This window comes from Carcharodon carcharias, chromosome 1 (genome assembly GCF_017639515.1).
Source record: "Carcharodon carcharias isolate sCarCar2 chromosome 1, sCarCar2.pri, whole genome shotgun sequence".
NCBI classification, from domain to species: domain Eukaryota; kingdom Metazoa; phylum Chordata; class Chondrichthyes; order Lamniformes; family Lamnidae; genus Carcharodon; species Carcharodon carcharias.
In genome coordinates, this window is record NC_054467.1 from 264,008,825 (window position 1) to 264,031,554 (window position 22,730).

Consider the following 22,730-nt stretch of genomic DNA (forward strand, 5'->3'; position numbering starts at 1 on the left):
ATGGTCCAGGGAGAGGTAGGAGGAAGTGTCTGCGAGTTGACGCTCAGCCTCCGCGTGGTAGAGGTCAGTGCTCCAGACAACAACAGCACCACCCTTGTCAGCGGGTTTGATGACAATGTCAGGGTTGGACCTGAGAGAATGGAGTGCAGTAAGTTCAGAGAGAGACAGGTTAGAATGGGTGAGAGGAGCAGAGAAATTGAGACGACTAATGTCGCGTCGACAGTTCTCAATGAAAAGATCGAGAGAAGGTAAGAATCCAGAGGGAGGGGTCCAGGTGGAGGGAGAATATTGAAGATGGGTAAAAGGATCCGTTGAACTGGGAGAGGACTCCTGCCCAAAGAAGTGAGCCCGGAGACGAAGACGGCGGAAGAAGAGTTCAGTATCATGCCGAGCCCGAAATTCATTGAGGTGAGGGCGTAAGGGTATGAAACTAAGTCCTCTGCTGAGCACTGAACGTTCAGCATCGGAGAGGGGAAGGTCAGGGGGTATAGTGAATACACGGCTGGGGTTGGGATTGGAAGATGGGGTGGGGACGGAGGGACAGGCAGGGGTGGAGGGTCCTAGATGGGTGTTGGTGTCGATGAGTTGTTGGAGCTTGCGTTCCTTAGCACTTGAGAGAAAGAGAAAAAGTTTCTTGTTGAGGCGTCGGATGAGCCGAAGGATAAAATGAAACTGGGGGCACGCGCAGCTTTGAAAAAGGGTACGGCGGTGCTGCTGGAGGGAGAGGTCGAGTGTGTTCATATGGCGGCGCATGGCACTGAGAGTGGATTTCAGAATGTGACGGGAACAGCAGTCCGAGAAACGTTTTATGTCCCGGAGATACCTGTAATCCTGGGTGGGTTCGAAACATGAGGGGTGGAATTTCAGTTGAAATCCATGTGGGGTAAGTCGGAGACGGAGACAGTCACTGAGAAAGGAGATATGGCTGTGAAAGCGGGTTTTAGTAAACACCTTGTCAAACACTAGGAGAGAAATGGAAAGCAATGAAGGTGAACAAGGCAACAGAGAAATCCGGAAATCTTGTCGCAGAGAGGAACAGAACTTCTTCAAGGAGGTAGGCATTTCTTGAAGAGCAGTGGCAGTCAATTAAACACAGAGATAAAAACAAAAAAACTGCGGATGCTGGAAATCCAAAACAAAAACAGAATTACCTGGAAAAACTCAGCAGGTCTGGCAGCATCGGCGGAGAAGAAAAGAGTTGACGTTTCGAGTCCTCATGACCCTTCGACAGAACTTGAGTTCGAGTCCAGGAAAGAGCTGAAATATAAGCTGGTTTAAGGTGTGTGTGTGGGGGGCGGAGAGATAGAGAGACAGAGAGGTGGAGGGGGTTGGTGTGGTTGTAGCGACAAACAAGCAGTGATAGAAGCAGATCATCAAAAGATGTCAACAACAATAGTACAATAGAACACATAGGTGTTAAAGTTAAAGTTGGTGATATTATCTAAACGAATGTGCTAATTAAGAATGGATGGTAGGGCACTCAAGGTATAGCTCTAGTGGGTTTTTTTTTATTTTATATAATGGAAATAGGTGGGAAAAGGAAAATCTTTATAATTTATTGGGAAAAAAAAAGAAGGGGGAAACAGAAAGGGGGTGGGGATGGGGGAGGGGACTCACGACCTAAAGTTGTTGAATTCAATATTCAGTCCGGAAGGCTGTAAAGTCCCTAGTCGGAAGATGAGGTGTTGTTCCTCCAGTTTGCGTTGGGCTTCACTGGAACAATGCAGCAAGCCAAGGACAGACATGTGGGCAAGAGAGCAGGGTGGAGTGTTAAAATGGCAAGCGACAGGGAGGTTTGGGTCATTCTTGCGGACAGACCGCAGGTGTTCTGCAAAGCGGTCGCCCAGTTTACGTTTGGTCTCTCCAATGTAGAGGAGACCACATTGGGAGCAACGAATGCAGTAGACTAAGTTGGGGGAAATGCAAGTGAAATGCTGCTTCACTTGAAAGGAGTGTTTGGGTCCTTGGACGGTGAGGAGAGAGGAAGTGAAGGGGCAGGTGTTGCATCTTTTGCGTGGGCAAGGGGTTGTGCCATAGGAGGGGGTTGAGGAGTAGGGGGTGATGGAGGAGTGGACCAGGGTGTCCCGGAGGGAGCGATCCCTACGGAATGCCGATAAGGGGGGTGAAGGGAAGATGTGTTTGGTAGTGGCATCATGCTGGAGTTGGCGGAAATGGCGGAGGATGATCCTTTGAATGCGGAGGCTGGTGGGGTGATAAGTGAGGACAAGGGGGACCCTATCATGTTTCTGGGAGGGAGGAGAAGGAGTGAGGGCGGATGCGCGGGAGATGGGCCGGACACGGTTGAGGGCCCTGTCAACGACCGTGGGTGGAAAACCTCGGTTAAGGAAGAAGGAGGACATGTCAGAGGAACTGTTTTTGAATGTAGCATCATCGGAACAGATGCGACGGAGGCGAAGGAACTGAGAGAATGGGATGGAGTCCTTACAGGAAGTGGGGTGTGAGGAGCTGTAGTCGAGATAGCTGTGGGTGTCGGTGGGTTTGTAATGGATATTGGTGGACAGTCTATCACCAGAGATTGAGACAGAGAGGTCAAGGAAGGGAAGGGAAGTGTCAGAGATGGACCACGTGAAAATGATGGAGGGGTGGAGATTGGAAGCAAAATTAATAAATTTTTCCAAGTCCTGACGAGAGCATGAAGCAGCACCGAAATAATCATCGATGTACCGGAGAAAGAGTTGTGGAAGGGGGCCGGAGTAGGACTGCAACAAGGAATGTTCCACATACCCCATAAAGGGACAGGCATAGCTGGGGCCCATGCGGGTACCCATAGCCACACCTTTTATTTGGAGGAAGTGAGAGGAGTTGAAGGAGAAATTGTTCAGCGTGAGAACAAGTTCAGCCAGACGGAGGAGAGTAGTGGTGGATGGGGATTGTTCGGGCCTCTGTTCGAGGAAGAAGCTAAGGGCCCTCAGACCATCCTGGTGGGGGATGGAGGTGTAGAGGGATTGGACGTCCATGGTGAAGAGGAAGCGGTAGGGGCCAGGGAACTGGAAATTGTTGATGTGACGTAAGGTGTCAGAGGAATCACAGATGTAGGTGGGAAGGGACTGGACAAGGGGAGAGAGAAGGGAGTCAAGATAACGAGAAATGAGTTCTGTGGGGCAGGAGCAAGCTGAGACGATCGGTCTACCGGGGCAGTTCTGTTTGTGGATTTTGGGTAGGAGATAGAAGCGGGCCGTCCGAGGTTGGGCAACTATCAGGTTGGAAGCTGTGGGAGGGAGATCCCCAGAGGAGATGAGGTCAGTGACAGTCCTGGAAACAATGGCTTGATGTTCAGTGGTGGGGTCATGGTCCAGGGAGAGGTAGGAGGAAGTGTCTGCGTTCCCTGGCCCCTACCGCTTCCTCTTCACCATGGACGTCCAATCCCTCTACACCTCCATCCCCCACCAGGATGGTCTGAGGGCCCTTAGCTTCTTCCTCGAACAGAGGCCCGAACAATCCCCATCCACCACTACTCTCCTCCGTCTGGCTGAACTTGTTCTCACGCTGAACAATTTCTCCTTCAACTCCTCTCACTTCCTCCAAATAAAAGGTGTGGCTATGGGTACCCGCATGGGCCCCAGCTATGCCTGTCTCTTTATGGGGTATGTGGAACATTCCTTGTTGCAGTCCTACTCCGGCCCCCTTCCACAACTCTTTCTCCAGTACATCGATGATTATTTCGGTGCTGCTTCATGCTCTCGTCAGGACTTGGAAAAATTTATTAATTTTGCTTCCAATCTCCACCCCTCCATCATTTTCACGTGGTCCATCTCTGACACTTCCCTTCCCTTCCTTGACCTCTCTGTCTCAATCTCTGGTGATAGACTGTCCACCAATATCCATTACAAACCCACCGACACCCACAGCTATCTCGACTACAGCTCCTCACACCCCACTTCCTGTAAGGACTCCATCCCATTCTCTCAGTTCCTTCGCCTCCGTCGCATCTGTTCCGATGATGCTACATTCAAAAACAGTTCCTCTGACATGTCCTCCTTCTTCCTTAACCGAGGTTTTCCACCCACGGTCGTTGACAGGGCCCTCAACCGTGTCCGGCCCATCTCCCGCGCATCCGCCCTCACTCCTTCTCCTCCCTCCCAGAAACATGATAGGGTCCCCCTTGTCCTCACTTATCACCCCACCAGCCTCCGCATTCAAAGGATCATCCTCCGCCATTTCCGCCAACTCCAGCATGATGCCACTACCAAACACATCTTCCCTTCACCCCCCTTATCGGCATTCCGTAGGGATCGCTCCCTCCGGGACACCCTGGTCCACTCCTCCATCACCCCCTACTCCTCAACCCCCTCCTATGGCACAACCCCTTGCCCACGCAAAAGATGCAACACCTGCCCCTTCACTTCCTCTCTCCTCACCGTCCAAGGACCCAAACACTCCTTTCAAGTGAAGCAGCATTTCACTTGCATTTCCCCCAACTTAGTCTACTGCATTCGTTGCTCCCAATGTGGTCTCCTCTACATTGGAGAGACCAAACGTAAACTGGGCGACCGCTTTGCAGAACACCTGCGGTCTGTCCGCAAGAATGACCCAAACCTCCCTGTCGCTTGCCATTTTAACACTCCACCCTGCTCTCTTGCCCACATGTCTGTCCTTGGCTTGCTGCATTGTTCCAGTGAAGCCCAACGCAAACTGGAGGAACAACACCTCATCTTCCGACTAGGGACTTTACAGCCTTCCGGACTGAATATTGAATTCAACAACTTTAGGTCGTGAGTCCCCTCCCCCATCCCCACCCCCTTTCTGTTTCCCCCTTCTTTTTTTTTTTTCCCAATAAATTATAAAGATTTTCCTTTTCCCACCTATTTCCATTATATAAAATAAAAAAAAAAACCCACTAGAGCTATACCTTGAGTGCCCTACCATCCATTCTTAATTAGCACATTCGTTTAGATAATATCACCAACTTTAACTTTAACACCTATGTGTTCTATTGTACTATTGTTGTTGACATCTTTTGATGATCTGCTTCTATCACTGCTTGTTTGTCGCTACAACCACACCAACCCCCTCCACCTCTCTGTCTCTCTATCTCTCCGCCCCCCACACACACACCTTAAACCAGCTTATATTTCAGCTCTTTCCTGGACTCGAACTCAAGTTCTGTCGAAGGGTCATGAGGACTCGAAACGTCAACTCTTTTCTTCTCCGCCGATGCTGCCAGACCTGCTGAGTTTTTCCAGGTAATTCAAAGAGACTGGTTGGCCCATGGTGTGACAAGCGTCTGGGGAGAGTTCAGGAGAGATCCATAGCACTTGGTTGAGTTGCCATCTGTCACTTGGTTTCAGAGTGTGGTGTGTCTGACCACAGGGTACCTTAGGTTTACTTTGACTGTATACTTACTATGAACATTTGAGTACAAGATAGCTTTTGTAACTTGTGTTATCCTTACAAATCTGTATATATCTGTAAAGGTGTAGTTATGGGTGAAGGAATATTGTATAGTTAATCTTTTCTTGTTGAATAAATGTTGTATTCTTTTGTTAAAAGTTCATCAGCTGACTCCTGTGACTCTGTTCAGTAGCTACCCTCCGTATGTCTAAACAAACAAAAATAAAAGTTAGGATCTATCAAGCTGGGTTCCGCTCTGGGATCAGGCTTGTCCAGGGGGTTACCTCAGCTTGGATCACAACACTGATTTCCCTTAATTTTTCCAAGTGCCCTGCAATAACGTCTTTCATGATAGCTTCGAACATTTTCCTTACGGCAGATGTAAAGCTAGCTGGTCTGTCGTCCTCACACAGAGGACTACGAGGATAGCATGTTTAAGGAGGTGGCCATACCACAGGACAGAAGCGTACAGCCAGCGAGGTAATGGGTGACCGTCTGGCAGTCTAAGAGAACCAGGCAGGTAGTGCAGGACTCTCCTGAGTCTATCCTGTTGCTAATCGGTTTTCCATTTTGAATGCTGCTGAGGGCAATGGTTCCTCAGGGTAGTGCAGCGAGAGTCAAGCCTGTGGCACAACTGTACAGTGGGGGAGGAAGGAGAATGGAAGGGCATTAGTGATAGAGGATTCCATAGTCAGAGGATCAGACAGGCGTTACTGCAGCAGTAAACGTGACTCCGGGATGGTATGTTGCCTCCATGCTGCCAGGTCAAGGATGTCATGGAATGGCTGCAGGTCCTCCTTCAGGGGGAGGGGGATCAGCCAGAAGTTGTGGTCCACTTTGGTACCAATGACATAGGTAGGAAGAGGGATGAGGTCCTGAAAACAGATTTCAGGGCGTTAGAAAGGAAATTAAAAAGCAGGACCTCAAGAGCAATAATCTCAGGATCACTCCCAGTGCCACGTGCTAGTGAGCATAGGAATAGGAAGTTTGAGCGATTAAATACGTGGCTGGAGAACTGGTGTAGGAAGGAGGGCATCAGATTTCTGAGGCATTGGGACCAGTTCTGGGGCAAATGGGACCTGTACAAGCTGGACAGATTACATCTTAACATGACTGGGACTGTTATACTCGCAATGAGATTTGCTTGTGCTGTTGGAGTGGGTTTAAACTAGCTTGTCAGGGGGCTAGAAACCTGAGGGGTGGCCCAGATTGAAAGAAAGTTGGTACCAGGAAACTGTAGTGAGACTAGAAGGCAGGAGACACTAAGCAGAGCATTGAGTATGCTTCGAATGCGGAATGATGTCAGAAAGACACAGTTAAGGTCACTCTACCTGAGTGTTTGCAGCATTCGCAATAAGGTAGATGATCTTAAGGCAAAAATAGAGGTAAATGGGTACGATATAATTGCCATTACGGAAGCATGTCTGCATGGTGACCAAGACTGGGAACTGAATATTTAAGGATATTTGACGTTTAGGAAGGACAGACAAGAAGGGAAAGGAGGTGGAGTTGCACTGAGAATAACGGGTCGTATCAGTGCATTGGTAAGGTCCGAGTTGCTGTGGCAACTCTGATCGGAAGAAGATTTGTGGAATCTGTTTGGGTGGAGCTAGGAAACAGCAAAGGGCAGCAGACATTGGTTGAAGTTATTTATAGGCCACCAAACATTAGTGGTAATGTGGGGCATGGTATTAATCAGGGGATGAGGGAAGCATATAGTATGGGCAATACAGTAATCATGGGTGACTTCAATCTGTATTTAGGCTGGGTAAACCAACTGAGCACTAAAGCTGTGATAGACAAGTTTCTGGAGTGTGTTAGGGGTGGTTTTCTAGAGCAGTATGTTGAGGAGCTGACTAGAGGACAGACTATTTTAGATCTCGTATTATGCAATGAAAAAGAGCTTATTAATAATCTTTTTGTAAAATAATCTTTAGGGATGAGTGACCACAATGTGATTGAATTTTACATTATGTTTGAAAGTGAGGTAGTTCACTCTGAAGCAAGGGTGTTAAAGTTGAATAAAGGAAATTACTGTAAGAAAGTTGAATTGGAGAAATTAATGGGACTGAAAGTTGGTAAGTCCCCAGGGCCTGATATTCTGCATCCCAGAGAGTTGAAAGAAGTTGCTATAGAGATAGTGGATGCATTGGTGATTATTTTCAAAAATTCTATAGATTCTGGAATGGTCCCTGAAGATTGGAAGGTAGCAAATGTTGCCCCACTATTTAAGAAAGTAGAAAGAGAGAAAACAGGGAACTACTGACCTGTTAGCCTTAAATCAACAGTATGGAAAATGCTAGAATATATTATAAACGATGTGATAAATGGATATTTGGATAATCATGATCTGATTGGGCATAGTCAGTGTGGATTTGCAAATGGGAAATCATTTTTGACAAACTTGTTGGAAATATTTGAGGATGTTACGAACCAAATTGATAAAGGAGAGTCGATGGGCGTAGTACACTTGGATTTTCAGGAGGCTTTTGATAAAGTCCCCCACATGAGGTTGATTAGCAAATTATGGGATAGGAGGCAATACACTGACACAGATTAAGGATTGGCTAATAGGCAGAAAACAGGGATAGATGGGTCATTCTTGTGGTGGCAGGCTGTGACTAGTGGGTTACTGCAAGGATCAGTACTTGGGCCCCAGCTGTTCACAATATATAACAATGATTTGGATGTGGGGGCCAAATGCAATATTTCCAAGTTTGCAGATGATTACAAAGCTAGACAGGAATGTTTGTTGTGAGGAAGATGTAAAGCTGCTACTGGAGGATTTAGACAGACTTAGTGAGTGGGCAAGAACATGGCAAATGGAATATAATGTGGAAAAATGTGAGGTTATTCACTTTGGTAGAAGGAACAGATGTGCAGTGTATTTCCTAAATAGTAAGAGATTAGAAAGTGTAGATGTGCAAAAGGACTTGGGTGTCCTTGTCCATATGTCACTGAAAGCTAACATACAGGTGCAGCAGGCAATTAGGAAGGCTAATGGAATGTTAGCCATTATCACAAGAGGATTTGAGTACAGGAGTAGCAAAGTCTTGCTTCAATTGTATAGAAGCTTGCTTAGACCACACCTGGAGTACTGTGTGTAGTTTCAGTTCCCTCACCTCAGAAAGGATATTATTGCCATAGAGGGAGGGCAACGAAGGTTCACCAGACTTGTTCCCGGGATGACAGGACTGTCTTATGAAGAGAGATTGGGGAAACTGGGCCTGGATTCTCCAGAGTTTCAAAGAACGTGAGGTAATCTCATTGAAAGCTACAAAATACTGAAAGGAATACACAGGGTAGTTGCAGTCAGACATCTACCCTGGTTGGGGAATCTAAAACCAGGGGAAACAATTTCAAAATAAGGAGGAAGCCACTTAGGACCCAGACGGGGAGAGATTTCTTTACTCAGAGGGTTGTGAATCTTTGGAATTCTCTACCCCAGAGGGCTGTGGAATCTCAGTCATTCAGTATGCTTAAGGTAGAGATTGATGGATTTCTGATTAACAAGAACGTAAAGCGTTATAGGGATAGTGTGGGTCAAAGACATTGAAGTGTTCAATCTGCCATGATTGTATTGAATGGCAGAGCAGGCTCGATGAGCTGAATGCCCTTTTCCTGTTCCTATGTTTCTAACTGGTTAACACATGATTTCCCTTTTACAAAACCATGTTGGCTCCGCCTGATTGCCTTGAATTTATCTAAGTGCTCTGCTGTTACATAATTAATAATAGCTTCTAACATTTTCCCTATGACAGATGTTAGGCTAACTGGCCTGTAGTTTCCTGCTTTCTGTCTGCCTCCCTTTCTGAATACCTTGATGATCTTATTTGGCACCAACCAGACAGCAAGCTATACTAGTCTCAAATACAGTTACATTTGCTATTTGCCAATCTACGGAATGTTGGAAATCAAAACCAATGCATCAACTATCTCACTGGCCACTTCTTTTAAGACTCTAGGATGACGTCCATTAGGACCCGGGGACATGTCAGCCCGCAGTTCCGTCAATTTGCTCAGTAACACTTACTTGGTGATTGTAATTTTCCTGCATTCCTCCCACCCTTCCATTTCCCAATTTGCAGCTATTTCTGGGATCTATAGTGAAGACTGATGCAAAATACCGGTCCATCTGCCGTTTCCTTATTTTCCAGTAATAATTCCCCAGATTCACTTTCTTTAGAATCAGTGCTCACTTCAACATTCATCATATTAAGATCGCTGCTACCTAGGGTCTTTATTAGTTAATCCTGTCTTGTTGCACAATACCAGGTCCAGTATACCTTGCTCTCTGGTTAGTGCCAAAATGTGCTGTTCTAAGAAACCATCCCAAAAAGATTCTATAAATTCCTCATCTAGACTACGTTTGCCCATTCAAATATCTCAGTCGGTATGCAGATTAAAATCCCCATGGTGATTGCTGCACCTCATCGATCTTCCTCCAGGTGTCCCTTCTTCTCAAGGAGTCAGAGAGGGTTTCTTCAGCCTCACAGGGAAGAAGAGTGCCAGCCAGGCACCCGGGGGAATCCTCCCACGACACTGCAAGAGTGCCCTGCCGCTCCAACTCCCCTCTGCCAGTGACCCCACCTCCTTCGCCAGGTCAGTCGAGGAGGGCCCACCTGCTCCAGAGCAGGAGATACTTAGCAGGATGGGGCCCTCAAGGCTTTGGGCCTTCACAGGATGCCCACCAAAGTCATCTCAGACAATAAATGTAGCAGTCAGTAGGTTGTCTCTGCCTCTGCTGCAGATGTCGGGGATGCATCGGGTTAGGAAAATTACAATGTGTTGAATGCACGGTGCCATGGGTATTCACTCATTGTGTATACTTTGCACTTTTGTAAAGAGATCAGCTTCATTCCATCTCCAAGTCTCATGGATTCAATGGATGTTCCAGTGATGCAATGTTCCCCGTGCATTCAAGCATCAAACATGTCCCCTCAACAAATTCCCATCTGGAACATTGTTTTTATTCATTCAAGGGATGTGGGCCTCACTGGTAAGGCCAGCATTTATTGCCCATTCCTTGAGAAGCTGGTGGTGAGCTGCCTTCTTGAACCACTGCAGTCCATGTGGTGTAGGTACACCCACAGTGCTGTTAGGGAAGGAGTGCCAGGATTTTGACCCAGCGACAGTGAAGGAACGGTGATATCTTTTCGTCAGGATGGTGAGTGACTTGGAGGGAAACTTCCAGGTGGTGGAGTTGTCATGTATCTGCTGTCCTTGTCCTTATAGTTGGTACTAGTTGTAGGTTTAGAAAGTGCTATCTAAGGAGCCTTGATGAGTTCATCTTCTAAATGGTACACACTGCTGCCACTGTGCGTTGGTGGCGGAGGGAGTGAATGTTTGTGGCTGTGGAGCCAATCAAGTGAGCTGCTTTGTCCTGGATGGTGTCAAGCTTTCTGATTGTTGTTGGAGCTGCACTCACCCAGGCAAGCAGGGAGTATTCCATGATGGTTGGCAGGCTTTGGGGAATCAGGAGGTGAATTACTGCCACAAGATTCCTAGTCTCTGACCTGCTGTTGCAGCCACAACATTTATATGGCTAGTCCAGTTCAGTTTCTGGTTAATGGTAACCAGCAGGATGTTGATAGTGGGGTTTCAGCGATGGTAATGCCATTGAATGTCAAGTGGCGATGGTTAGATTCTCGCTTGTTAGAGATGGTCATTGCTAGACAATTGTGTGGCATGAATGTTACTTGCCACTTGTCAGCTTAAGCCTGGATATTGTCCAGGCTCTGCTACATTTGGACATGAGCTGCTTCAGTATTTGAGGAGTAACAAATTGTGCAATCATCAGCGGACATCCTCACTTCTGACCTTAGGATGGAAGGAAGGTCATTGAAGAAGCAGCTGAAGATTATTGGGTCTAGGACAGTACCCTGAGGACCTCCTGCAGTGATGTCCTGAGCTGAGATGACTGGCCTCCAACAACACAGCCGTCTTCCTTTGTGCTAGATATGACTCCAAACAGTGGAGAGTTTTCCCCCTGATTCCCTTTGACTCCAGTTTTGCTAGGGCTCCTTGATGCCACGCTCGGACAAATGCAGCCTTGATGTCAAGGGCAGACACTCTCACCTCACCTTGAGAGTTCAGCTCTTTTGTCCATGTTTGAACCAAAGCTGAGTGGTGCTGGCGAAACCCAAAATGGGCATCAGTGAGCAGGTTATTGCTCAGCTAGTGCCACTTGATAGCACTGTTGATGACCCCTTCCATTACTGATGATCGAGAGTAGACTGATGGGGCACTAATTGACCAGATTGGATTTGTCCCTCTTTTGTGTACAGTACATACTTGGGCGATTTTCCACATAGCCGGGTGGATGCCAGTGTTGTAGCTGTACTGGAACAGCTTGGCCACGGGCGCGGCAAGTTCTGGAGCACGTCTTCAGCAATATTGCCGAAATGTTGTCAGGGCTCATAGCCTTTACAGTATCCAGTGTCTTCAGCCATTTCTCGATATCATATGGAGTGAATCAATTTGGTTGAAGTCTGATGCTGGTGACCTCTGAAGGAGGTCGAGTTTGGCTAAAGATTGTCGCGAATGCTTCAGCCTTTTCTTTTGCACTGATGTGCCGGGCTCCTCCATCATTGAGGATGGGGATATTTGTGGAGTTGTTTAATTGTCCGCCACCATTCACAACTGGATGTGGCAGGACTGCAGAGCTTAAATCTGTTCCGTTGGTTGTGGAATCTCTTAGCTTTGTCTATCACTTGCTGCTTATGCTGTTTGGCACACAAGTAGTCCTGTCTTTTAGCTTCACCAGATTTGCACCTCATTTTTATTGAACCAGGGTCAATCCCCTGGCTTGGTGGTAATGGTAGCGTGGGGGATAGGCTGGCTAATGAGGTTTCAGATCGTGGTTGAGCACAACTTTCTGCTGCTGATTGCCGACAGTGCCTCATGATTGCCCAGTCTTGAGTTGCTACATCAGTTTGAAGTCTATCACATTTAGCACAGTGGCAGTGCCACACAACATGATGGGAGGTATCCTCCATGTGAAGATGGGACTTTGTTTCCACAAGGACTGTCACTCCTACCGATACTGTCATAGACAGATGCATCTGCAACAGGCATGTTGGTGAGGATGAGGTCAAGTATGTTTTTCCCTCTTGTTGGTTCCCTCACCACCTGCAGTAGACCCAGACTAGCAGCTATGTTCTTGAGGATTCGACAAGCTCGGTCAGTTGTGGTGCCCTTGCCACCCTCAGTGCTTCTTCCAATTGGTGTTCACCATGGGGGAGCACTGATTCATTAGCAGAGGGTGGGCAGTAAGTGTTAATCAGCAGGAGGTTTCCTTGCCCATGTTTGACCAGATGTCATGAAACTTCATGGGGTCTAGAGTCAATTTTGCTGATAAGTGGCAAGTAATATTGGTACCACGCAAGTGCCTGGCAATGTCCATCTCCAACAAGATCTCCCCTTCACATTCAATGGCATTACCATTGCTGAATCCGCATGTTATTGGGGTCCACAATCACGATTCTCGATATCCCATGGACTGAATGAAATAGCTGTGATGCTGGGGACCTCAGAAGGATGCCAACGGATGATCCACTGATGATGGCTTACTCCTACTTCTATTTACGCTGTGACCCAGCAACTAATTTTATTTTAACTATAGTTTTCAGAAACAATTGCTTTTCAACCCTACAATTTGAGGTGGCTCATCCGACAAGGACATAAAGAAACCCTCTCACTGATACACTGCAAAGTACATGCTTCATATTTTGGAAGATCCATACACTTAGCAATTTATACTTGCAGTCGCTTGGTAGTACAGAACTTAAGTATTGATGAAAAAAGACATTTTTGTCGAAGCTTTTCATCTTGAATTCATCAGGACAATTCGCAAATGTAAAGGGAACAACAATTTATACTGTATGAGGAGAGAGTGTTGATTGGGCTTTTTCAGCAATTTACACTTGCATATGCCAAGACAAGTTACATTTATTAAAAGCAGATAACTTACATATGCTGATGTTACACTGTCAGCTCAATGATCTAAATACAAGATCACCCAGTTATTCTCATCCACAACATCATTCAAAGAAGAAATGAGCAAATGTTTTCTTTAATAAACACCAAGGAAATGTAACAATAAAGTCTAACACTGAATATCTACAACTGAATATAAAAACTAAACATTTTTACAATTTAATCATGAGAACTTTTGACACAAGCTTCCCTTTCCCTTTCTAATTAATTCTTAGGATATGGGTGTCAATGGCAAGATCAGTATTACTTGCCCATCCTAAGCTGCCAAGGTGGTGGTGACCTGCCTTTTGAATCACCGATAATGGTTTGGATCAGGAGTGTCATATTGGCCTAAGTGAGTAAGGGTAGCAAGTTTCCGAAGGACCTTTAGAGAAGCTTTTTTTTAAAAATAACAATCAGACAGATTCACAGTCATTTTAGTGAGACTAGCTTTTTATTTACATACTAAACTGCAACAACACCAGCATCTATCTGATAAAGTGGAAAATTGCCCAGGTAGATCCTGTTCACAAAAAGCAGCTCCAATCCAATCCGACCATCAATCACCCTTCAGTCTACTCTCGATCATCTGCAAAGTGATGGAAGGTGTTGTCAGCAGAGCTATCAAGCAGCACTTATACAGCAATAAGCACCTCACAAAAAATAAGCTTGGGTTCCATTAGGGCCACTTGGCTCCAGCTTTCATTACAACCTTGGCCCAAACATGGATCAAAGAGCCGAGTGGAAGTGACTGCCCTTGACATCAAGGCATATTTAACTGAGTGTGCCATCAAGAAGCTTTAGTCAAATTGAAGTCAATGGGAATCGGGGAAAACTCTCTACTGGTTGGAGTCATACCTAGCACAAAGGAAGATGGTTGTGGTTGCTGGAGGTCAATCATCTCAGTCTCAGGACATTGTGGTGGGATTGAAACTCACCTGTTCTCTGTCCAGTCATTGGGAATACTGGTCCAGGAACCTAACCACTATATTACCAGAACCACTTACTAACATGAAGATCAGTGATAATTCACAATGAGAAACCGTCTCTATTGGGGGTACTGTAAAGAAGTTGTTTTTCTGCAGTGTGGAAGCAACAAATAAGAAAAGAAACCAAAACACTTCACAGTTTCCAAAACCCATGAATAAGAACCAAATTACATAGGCAGATATGGGAGGCTGCAGCCTGACATGTAATACTGTGACATTCAGAGGTCCCTGTTAAACTCCCCAAGCTCTGATACCTGTGCTCTCTCCCCTAGTAGAGTCTCCCAGCACCTGGGATTTCACTCCCATCCCTCGGACACTTACACCAGGACATAACGAATGATCTCACTCAGGTCATATCCTGTCACTGCAAAGGCAGTTCCTTCGGGGTCACAGAATTTGGCTCCGCAGATCTGAACATCAGTTACACATTCCATGTGCTCGTGCTCCACCTGAGAAGAAAAGGTGTCTCATTATATCCTTGGAAAGTCATGAGCTGGAGATAACATTTCTGGCTCAGCCTTTGCCTTCATATTTGATGGATCTCAATCTGCAGCATCCTTGTTACAGCTACATTCCAGGCCTCAATCACAGTCCCAGGCTCAACATTCTAGGCCTCAATCAACAGCCCAGGCCTCTCCATTCCAGGCTCAATCAAAGACCAGGCCTCTCCATTCTAGGCCTCAATCACAGTCCCAGCCTCTCCAACCTAGGCCTCAATCGCAGCCTCGGCCTGCAGTCAGGTGTCTGAAATGATATATCAGTAGAAAGCAGAGATCTAGCACTACTGGAATTAGGTAAGTGGTTTGGCACAGCCCTGACCGATTGACCAGTATGCAACATGGAATATATAAGCTAGGGATAAACTACTGAATGTAAACATGCTTTAAACCTTCTTGAACTTAACATTTGATTTAGCATAATGGTGCAATGAGCAACACTGAGCCCTACTTACCTCGATGGTGTTGGACTCTGGGTTCCGATAGATTCTCCAGATCCTGAGAAATGAATCCTCACCCCCTGACAGCAGCTGTGTGGAGACAGGGAGTTCATTATTTGATGTGAACGATCTGACTGGTTAAGGGAGCCACAAAGCAGACAGAGCAGGCAGCCTGTCAGTATCAGACAGACAGAAATAGAAAGCAGCTTGAGGTTACCTTTCCACTTTCAGAGGCAATATCAAGTGTGCAGATCCAGCGTGTGTGAGCGTTCACTTCCACGTGTAATGTACCGGTCGTTGCGTCGTAAATCAAGATCTGGCCACTCCCATAGCCGGCTGTGATGATCCCACTCCACATCTTCACAGATGAGCAAGTGCTCCTGGGAACAGGTAATGATCAGCTGGTTAGTACTGATGGTGGTGGGTCACAATCCCCTGGTACTACTGGAAGAGAACCAGGCAACTGTGCCAGTGTTTTGATCAATACCGTTCCCTCTAAACATCACCAAAAAGCAGCATGCTCCTGTAAAATTACTGTCTACGAACTTCAGAGCACTCCAAATAAATCACTTTGAGACAGTTCAATGAGATAAGATATAAATGTAAGTGGCCATTATTGCACTATGTGGAGTTTGTATGTCCCAAGCCAGGTAAGGCTATCATAGTGAACCAGCTGAGTTTGCATGACAAAAAAAAACCCTACCTCGTTATGTTGAGATTTGAACTCACAAGCTCTGCGTCACTGGTTCAGTATTTGAGACACTAAACACCCTTGACAGTCTCTCTCTAACAGCACAATCAGTAATTATCAATAAGCTTCCTGTTACTCTATTAGCTGATACCCTGACTGTTGGAATGAGAGAAAGACTTGAACATCACTTACCCATAAGCTGCAATCTTGTAAATTAATTTAAAGTCTTCCCCTGATTTCCAGATACACAGGATCCCAGAGTCATCAGCTGTCACCAGATCTGCAGTACACTCCTATAGATTCAAACCAGCATCAGTCAATCCCAGTACAGCATTTTATCACTGGAAACACAGGAATAACTGGGATTATTTGGTAGAATGCTGGATCAGGACTCATGCTGCACCTGTGCCAAGAGCCCTGCTTAACTGCCTTGCCTGACCTCCCAGATGGCACATACTTAGATCCGATTGTACCTAAAGCACCTTCAATAGGTTAATCGAATGCTGGCTTTCATCTCAGCAAGGATTGTTTGCAAAAGTGAGACTATGGTTGGGATTTTCTGGCCCCGTATTGGTGGAATGTGCCTAGGGAGATTTGGCAGCCAGCCAAAAGTCCATAGACTTTCAGCAGGGCCAGACAATCCCAGCAGTGGGCGAGCTGGAAAATCCCGCCCTATGAGTTATGCATCAGCTCTGGTCAGACCCCATGTGGAGTACTGCAGTCAGTCTGGGCATCCCATCTCAGAAAACATATATTGGCCTTGGATGGGATACATTGCAGATACGCCTGAATTAGACTGGGCTAAAGATTAAATTGTCAGAACAGGTTACATTAATAGAACTTGTATTCCTTCAAGTTTAGAGGGTCTACTAGAGATCTAATAGAGATGTTTAAGTGATTGCGATTTGATAGTTTTTTTAGATCATTCACTCATGGAGCTTTGGCATCATGAGCAAGACCAGCCTTTGTTGTCCATCCCTAATTGCCCTTAAGAAGGTCATGCTGAGCCGCCTTCTTGAGACACTGCAATCCATCTGGTGCAGGTACACCCATAGTGCAGTAAGGGAGGGAATTCCACAATTTTGACCCATTGACTGTTAATATTGTCCTGGGTCATCAGCCTGGGTTTTCTGGCCCCCGCCACGGGGGTTGTGGCGGCCCAGCCGAAAGTCCATTCACTTTTGGCGGGCCTTGACAATCCCGGCAGCATGTGGGGCTGGAAAATCCTGCCTATCGTTTTTAGAAGCTTGCCCACCTCTGAGGTTGAACTGACTGCTGCTGGTTTTATCCTTACACCTTTTTTTGAATGAGGGTGTAACGGTTACAATTCTCCAGTCCTCTGGTGTCACCTGGTATCTAAGGAGGATTTGGAAAATTACAGCCAGTGTCTCCACAATTTCCACCCCAACTTCCCTCAAAAACCAAATGTTCCCAAAGACTTCACATCTAGGATTGTACTGTCACCTTATCCTCAGAACAATCACACGCAACCTCAGTGATCGGGTCCCTGTGCTGCTCCAGCACTTCAGACACGGTGATGTTTGTTCCTTTCGGAGGGATATTGAAGACGAGGATGGATCCTGCTGAGGAGCCTATAATGAAAGAAATACACACTTAGGACGCCTCAGGAATGGAGGAGTTAGGGAGCAAAGTATAAAACACTGCAGGTTGCAAACTGAAGCAAAATCGGAGAAATGTGGGAAACACCAGCAGGTAAGGCATTGTCTGAGAAGAGATTAGCTACAGAGTTTGTGCATTCAAAGCATGAACTTGTTTGTTCTCCACAGATGCTGTCTGACCCATTGAATGTTCCCAACATTATGTCTGTGTCAGGTGAGAGAGCACCAGTACTGTGGAACAACTTGGAAGCAACACTGAGGGTGGCAAGGACACAGCATATACTCTGGGCAGGGAAATTCAATGTCCATCATTCAGGAACCAACAAGTGGGAAACCTACTTGACCTTTCCCTCATCAATCTGTCACAGATCTATCTGTCAATGTAGTAAAGGTAGGAGAAACCACCGCACAGTCTCTGTGAAGACAAAGTCTCAACTTGACACTGAGCATACCCTCAGTGTGCACTATCACTATGCTAAGCGGGATAGATATTGAACAGATTTAGCAGCTCAAAACTGTGAATCCTTGAGGAGTTGTGGGCCATCAGCAGCAGAAGAATTATATTCAATCACAATCTGTAACCTGCATACCCCCCGCTCTGCCATTACCACCAAGGTGGGAATCAACCCTGGTGCAATGAAGAGTGCAGGAGGGCATGCCAGGAGCAGCACCAGGCATACCTAAAAATGAGATGTCAGCCTGGTGAAGCTATAACACAGGAATACTTACATGCCAAACAGCAAAAGCAGCAAGTGATAGGCAGAGCTAATTGATCCTACAACCAAAGGAGCAGATCCAAGCTCTGCACTCCTGCCACATCCAGTCTTGAATGGTGGTGGACAATTAAACTGCTAACTGGACAAGGAGACTCTAAAATATCCCCATCTTCAGTGATGGGGGAGCCCAGCATATAGTGCAAAAGACAAAACTGGAAGATTTATAACCATATTCAGCCAGAAGTTCCAAATGGATGACCCATTTTCTGAGTTCCCCAGCATCAGTGATGCCAGTATCCAGCCAATTCAATTCACTCCATGTGAACACAAGAGGGGACATCAGGGTGACTGCTCTTGACATCAAGGCAGCATTCGATGGAATGTGGCATCAAGAAGCCCGAGCAAAACTGGAGTCAATGGGAATGGTGGGGGGGACGACTCTCCTCTGCTTGGAGTCATACCTAGCACGAAGGAAGATGGTTGTGGTTGTTGGAGGTCAGTCATCTCAGCTCCAGGACATCACTGCAGCAGTTCCTCAGGGCAGTGTCCTCGGCCCAACCATCTTCAGCTGCTTCATCAATGAACTTCCTTCCATCATAAGATCAAAAGTGGGGATGTTCACTGATGATTGCACAATGTTCAGCAACATTTGCAACTCCTCAGATACTGAAGCAGTCCATGTGCAAACGCAGCAAAACCTGGGCAATATCTAGGCTTAGGCTGACAACTGGCAAGTAATATTTGTGCCACACAAATGCCAGGCAATGATCATCTTCAACAACAGAGAATCTAACCATCTCTCCTTGACATTCAATGGCACTACCATCACTGAATCCCCCACTATCAACATCCTGGGGGTTACCATTGACCAGAAACTGAACTGGACTAGCCATATAAATACTGTGGCTGCAAGAGCAGTTCAGAGGCTAGGAACCCTGCAATGAGTAACTCACCTCCTGACTCTCCAAAGCCTGTTCACTGTCTACAAGGCACAAATCAGGAGCGTGATGGAATATTTTCCATTTGCTTGGAAACAACATTCAAGTAGCTTGACACCATTCTGGACAAAGCTGAACACTTGATTGGCACCTTATCCACCAACTTAAATATTCATTCTCGCCACCACTGATGCGCAGTAGCAGCAGTGTTTACCCTATGCAAGATGCACTGCAGCAACTCACCAAGGCTCATTTGACAGGACCTTCCAAATCCACAATACCTACCACCTAGAAGGTCAAGGGCAACAAATGCATGGGAACATCACCGCCTGCAAATTCCCCTCCAAGCCACTCACCATCCTGACTTGGAAACATATTGCCGTTCCTTCAGTGTTGCTGAGTTAAAATCCTGGAACTCCCTCCCTAACAGCACTGTGGGTGTACCTACACCACATAGACTGCAGCGGTTCAAGAAGACAGCTCACCACCACCTTCTCAAGGGCAACTAGGGATGGGCAATAAATGCGGGCCCACCCAGCGAAGCCCACATCCCTTCAATGAATAAAACAAAACTCTACCCACCCAACAACATCGATCTGGTATTAACATTTTCATAGTCAGAAGGAAACCAAGGGAAAAAAGAGAGCAGATTGAAGAAGATTGATGCAGCAGATGGCAGAGAGAAAGGGTGGAGGTATGAGAGAGAGAGCAACTAGTGAAATAAGCAGGCAGGGAGGAATTCAGTTGTTCGAAGAATCACAGATTGTTGAAAAAGCTCGAAAAATAAAAGAATGTCGAGCTGGATGATCCAAATATGCCAGGTGGCAATGTTAGCTCACAGAACACTGATGTTCAAGTCAGAGTTCTGGCATGAGCAGCACTTACTTGGAGACACAGGGAGATATGATCTGGCCTAAGAGGCAGCAGATTACCATTGTAAAGATCAGGGTTGAGGTGGGGAAATGGGTCCTGTACCACAGGATAGACTATAATCACACAATGTTAACACACATCTGGCCTCCCAATTCATGGTACCAATACCTCCCAACTACAAGACACAACAGCAAAGATACTTAAAATTTGATAGGAAGAAAGTTATAAGATATTTCACACAGGTCAGTACACAAGTTCAAATGTTCATAAAGGGATCGGAGCCCATTCAAGGTGATCTAGCTGACTTAATAACTGTTGACAATTGACAGATCAGAACCACATTGTCCATGTGTTCCACTTATATCAATACTGTGAAAGAGGATATGGACTGGGACTGATGAACAACCAAGCTAAGACCAACAGACCATTTCCAATGATTGTGGGTCTAGTACAAGGGGACATAGATAGAAGATTAAATGCAAATGATTTTGGACAGAGAGTAGGAGAAATGTTTATTTATACAGAGGGTTGAGGGACTGTGGAAGGCAACACTGGAGTCGGTGACTAAAACAGAGGCCATGCCGGATGTTCACAATAGGTTGGAAAGGTGAGTGAAGCAAAGGAATGCAGGTCCATTGCAAACATGTGGGATTAGGATTACTGCTTGTGTGGAGGATAAATACTAACACTGACTGGTTGGGCATTATGGCCTGTTTCCATTGTTATCATTTGTGTGAAAATATGGGAACAGTACTCACCCACACAGATAAAGTGGCTCCTTGTTGCTGCAATTCCTCGGGCAAACACAGCCTCTGCTGGGGAAAGGAAGAGAGACAACCTGGAATTCTTCTCCATCAGAGTGTCCAGCGCCAGGAATGAGTCACTGTGAGTGACAAATCTTCCCCATTTAGATGACTACATCACCGACCCACTCAGCAAGTGCAAACCCTTCATCTAGCACAAAACCTTTCACACCCAATCTTCAAACACTATCACTTACTGAAGGAGCAAACTGAGTAAGAACTACAAAGAAAGCCAATGAAAGACAGAAAAAATGGATTTGCATTTCTACTGAAGTCAGTCACAGCATCAGGATGTTCCCAGTAGTACTAGGGGAGGACTGCCCTTTCAGTAGTGGGGAAGGCTGCTCTGATAGAAGGGCAGTATTGAATGAATACTGCACTGTCAGAGGGGCAGTATTGAAGGAACACTGCACTGACGGAGGGGCAGTATTGAGGGAACACTGCACTGTCAGAGGGGCATATTGAGGGAACACTTCACTGTCAGAGGGGCATTATTGAAGGAACACTGCACTGTCGGAGGGGCAGTATTGAGGGAACACTGCACTGTCGGAGTGGCATTATTGAAGGAACACTGCACTGTCTGAGGGGAAGTACTGAGGGAACACTGCACTGTCGGAGGGGCAGTTTTGAGGGAACACTGCACTGTCGGAGGGGCAGTAATGATGGAACACTGCACTGTCAGAGGGGCAGTAATGAAGGAACACTCCACTGTCGGAGCGGAACATTGAGGGAACACTGCAATGCCGGAGGGGCAGTTTGGAGAGAACGGTGCACTGTCGGACGGGCAGTATTGAGGGAACACTGCACTGTCGGAGGGACAGAATTGAGGGAACGCTGTAGGTTCGGAGGGGCAGTTTTCAGGGAACACTGCACTGTCAGAGGGGCAGTATTGAGGTAACACTGCACTGTTGGAGGGGAAGTATAGAGGGAACACTGCACTGTCGGAGGGGCAGTATTGAAGGAACACTGCACTGTCAGAGGGGGAGTATTGAAGGAACACTGCACTGTCAGAGGGGCAGTATTGAAGGAACACTGCACTGTCGGAGGGGCATGTTGAGGGAACACTGCACTGCTGGAAGGGCAATTTTGAGGGAACACTGGACTGTCGGAGCGGCAGTATTGAGGGAACGCTGCACTGTCCGAGGGGCAGTATTGAGGGAATATTGCAATGTCAGAGGGGCAGTATTGAAGGACCCCTGCACTGTCGCAGGGGCAGTATAGAGGGAACACTGCACCGTCGGAGGGGCAGTATTGAAGGAACACTGCACTGTTGGAGGGGCAGTATTGAGGGAACACTGTACTGTCAGAGGGGCAGTATTGAAGGAACACTGTACTGTCGGAGGGGCATGTTGAGGGAACACTGCACTGCCGGAGGGGCAGTTTTGAGGGAACACTGAACTGTAGGAGCGGACGTATTGAGGGAACACTGCACTGTCGGAGGGGCAGTATTGAGGGAACATTGCACTGTCAGAGAGGCAGTATTGAAGGAACCCTGCACTGTCGGAGGTGCAGTATTGAGGGAACACTGCACTGTCGGAGGGCAGGTATTGAAGGAACACTGCACTGTCAGAGGGACAGTATTGAGGGAACACTGCACTAGAGGAGGGTTGCTATTGAAGGAACAGTGCACTGTCGGAGGTGCAGTATTGTAGGAACACTGCACTGTCGGAGGGGCAGTATTGAAGGAACACTGCACTGTCGGAGGGGCAGTATTGAAAGAACACTGCACTGTCAGAGGGGCAGTATTGAAGGAACACTGCACTGTCGGAGGGGCAGTATTGAAGGAACACTGCACTGTCGGAGAGGCAGTATTGAAAAAACACTGCACTCTCAGA

The 22,730-nt window shown here is 46.6% G+C and overlaps 1 protein-coding gene across 3 annotated transcripts in view; it reads right to left on the reverse strand.

The window, feature by feature from the left end:
• Window positions 1-13,764: 13,764 nt before the first annotated feature.
• wdr54 (WD repeat domain 54) overlaps window positions 13,765-22,730 on the reverse strand; it is a 447,713-nt gene continuing 438,747 nt past the window's right edge. Inside the window, exons 5-11 of one of the 3 annotated variants that reach the window (XM_041193277.1) lie at window positions 20,851-20,907; window positions 17,411-17,538; window positions 16,139-16,239; window positions 15,473-15,635; window positions 15,271-15,345; window positions 14,640-14,767; window positions 13,765-13,918 (exon numbers count right to left, since the gene is read on the reverse strand). In XM_041193277.1, the coding sequence (XP_041049211.1) occupies window positions 13,915-13,918; window positions 14,640-14,767; window positions 15,271-15,345; window positions 15,473-15,635; window positions 16,139-16,239; window positions 17,411-17,538; window positions 20,851-20,907 (656 nt within the window). In that variant the 3' untranslated portion in view covers window positions 13,765-13,914. Of the gene's footprint in view, window positions 13,919-14,635; window positions 14,768-15,270; window positions 15,346-15,472; window positions 15,636-16,138; window positions 16,240-17,410; window positions 17,539-20,850; window positions 20,908-22,730 lie in introns of those variants that run through there. The other 2 variants (XM_041193295.1, XM_041193288.1) reach the window with 2 other exon arrangements.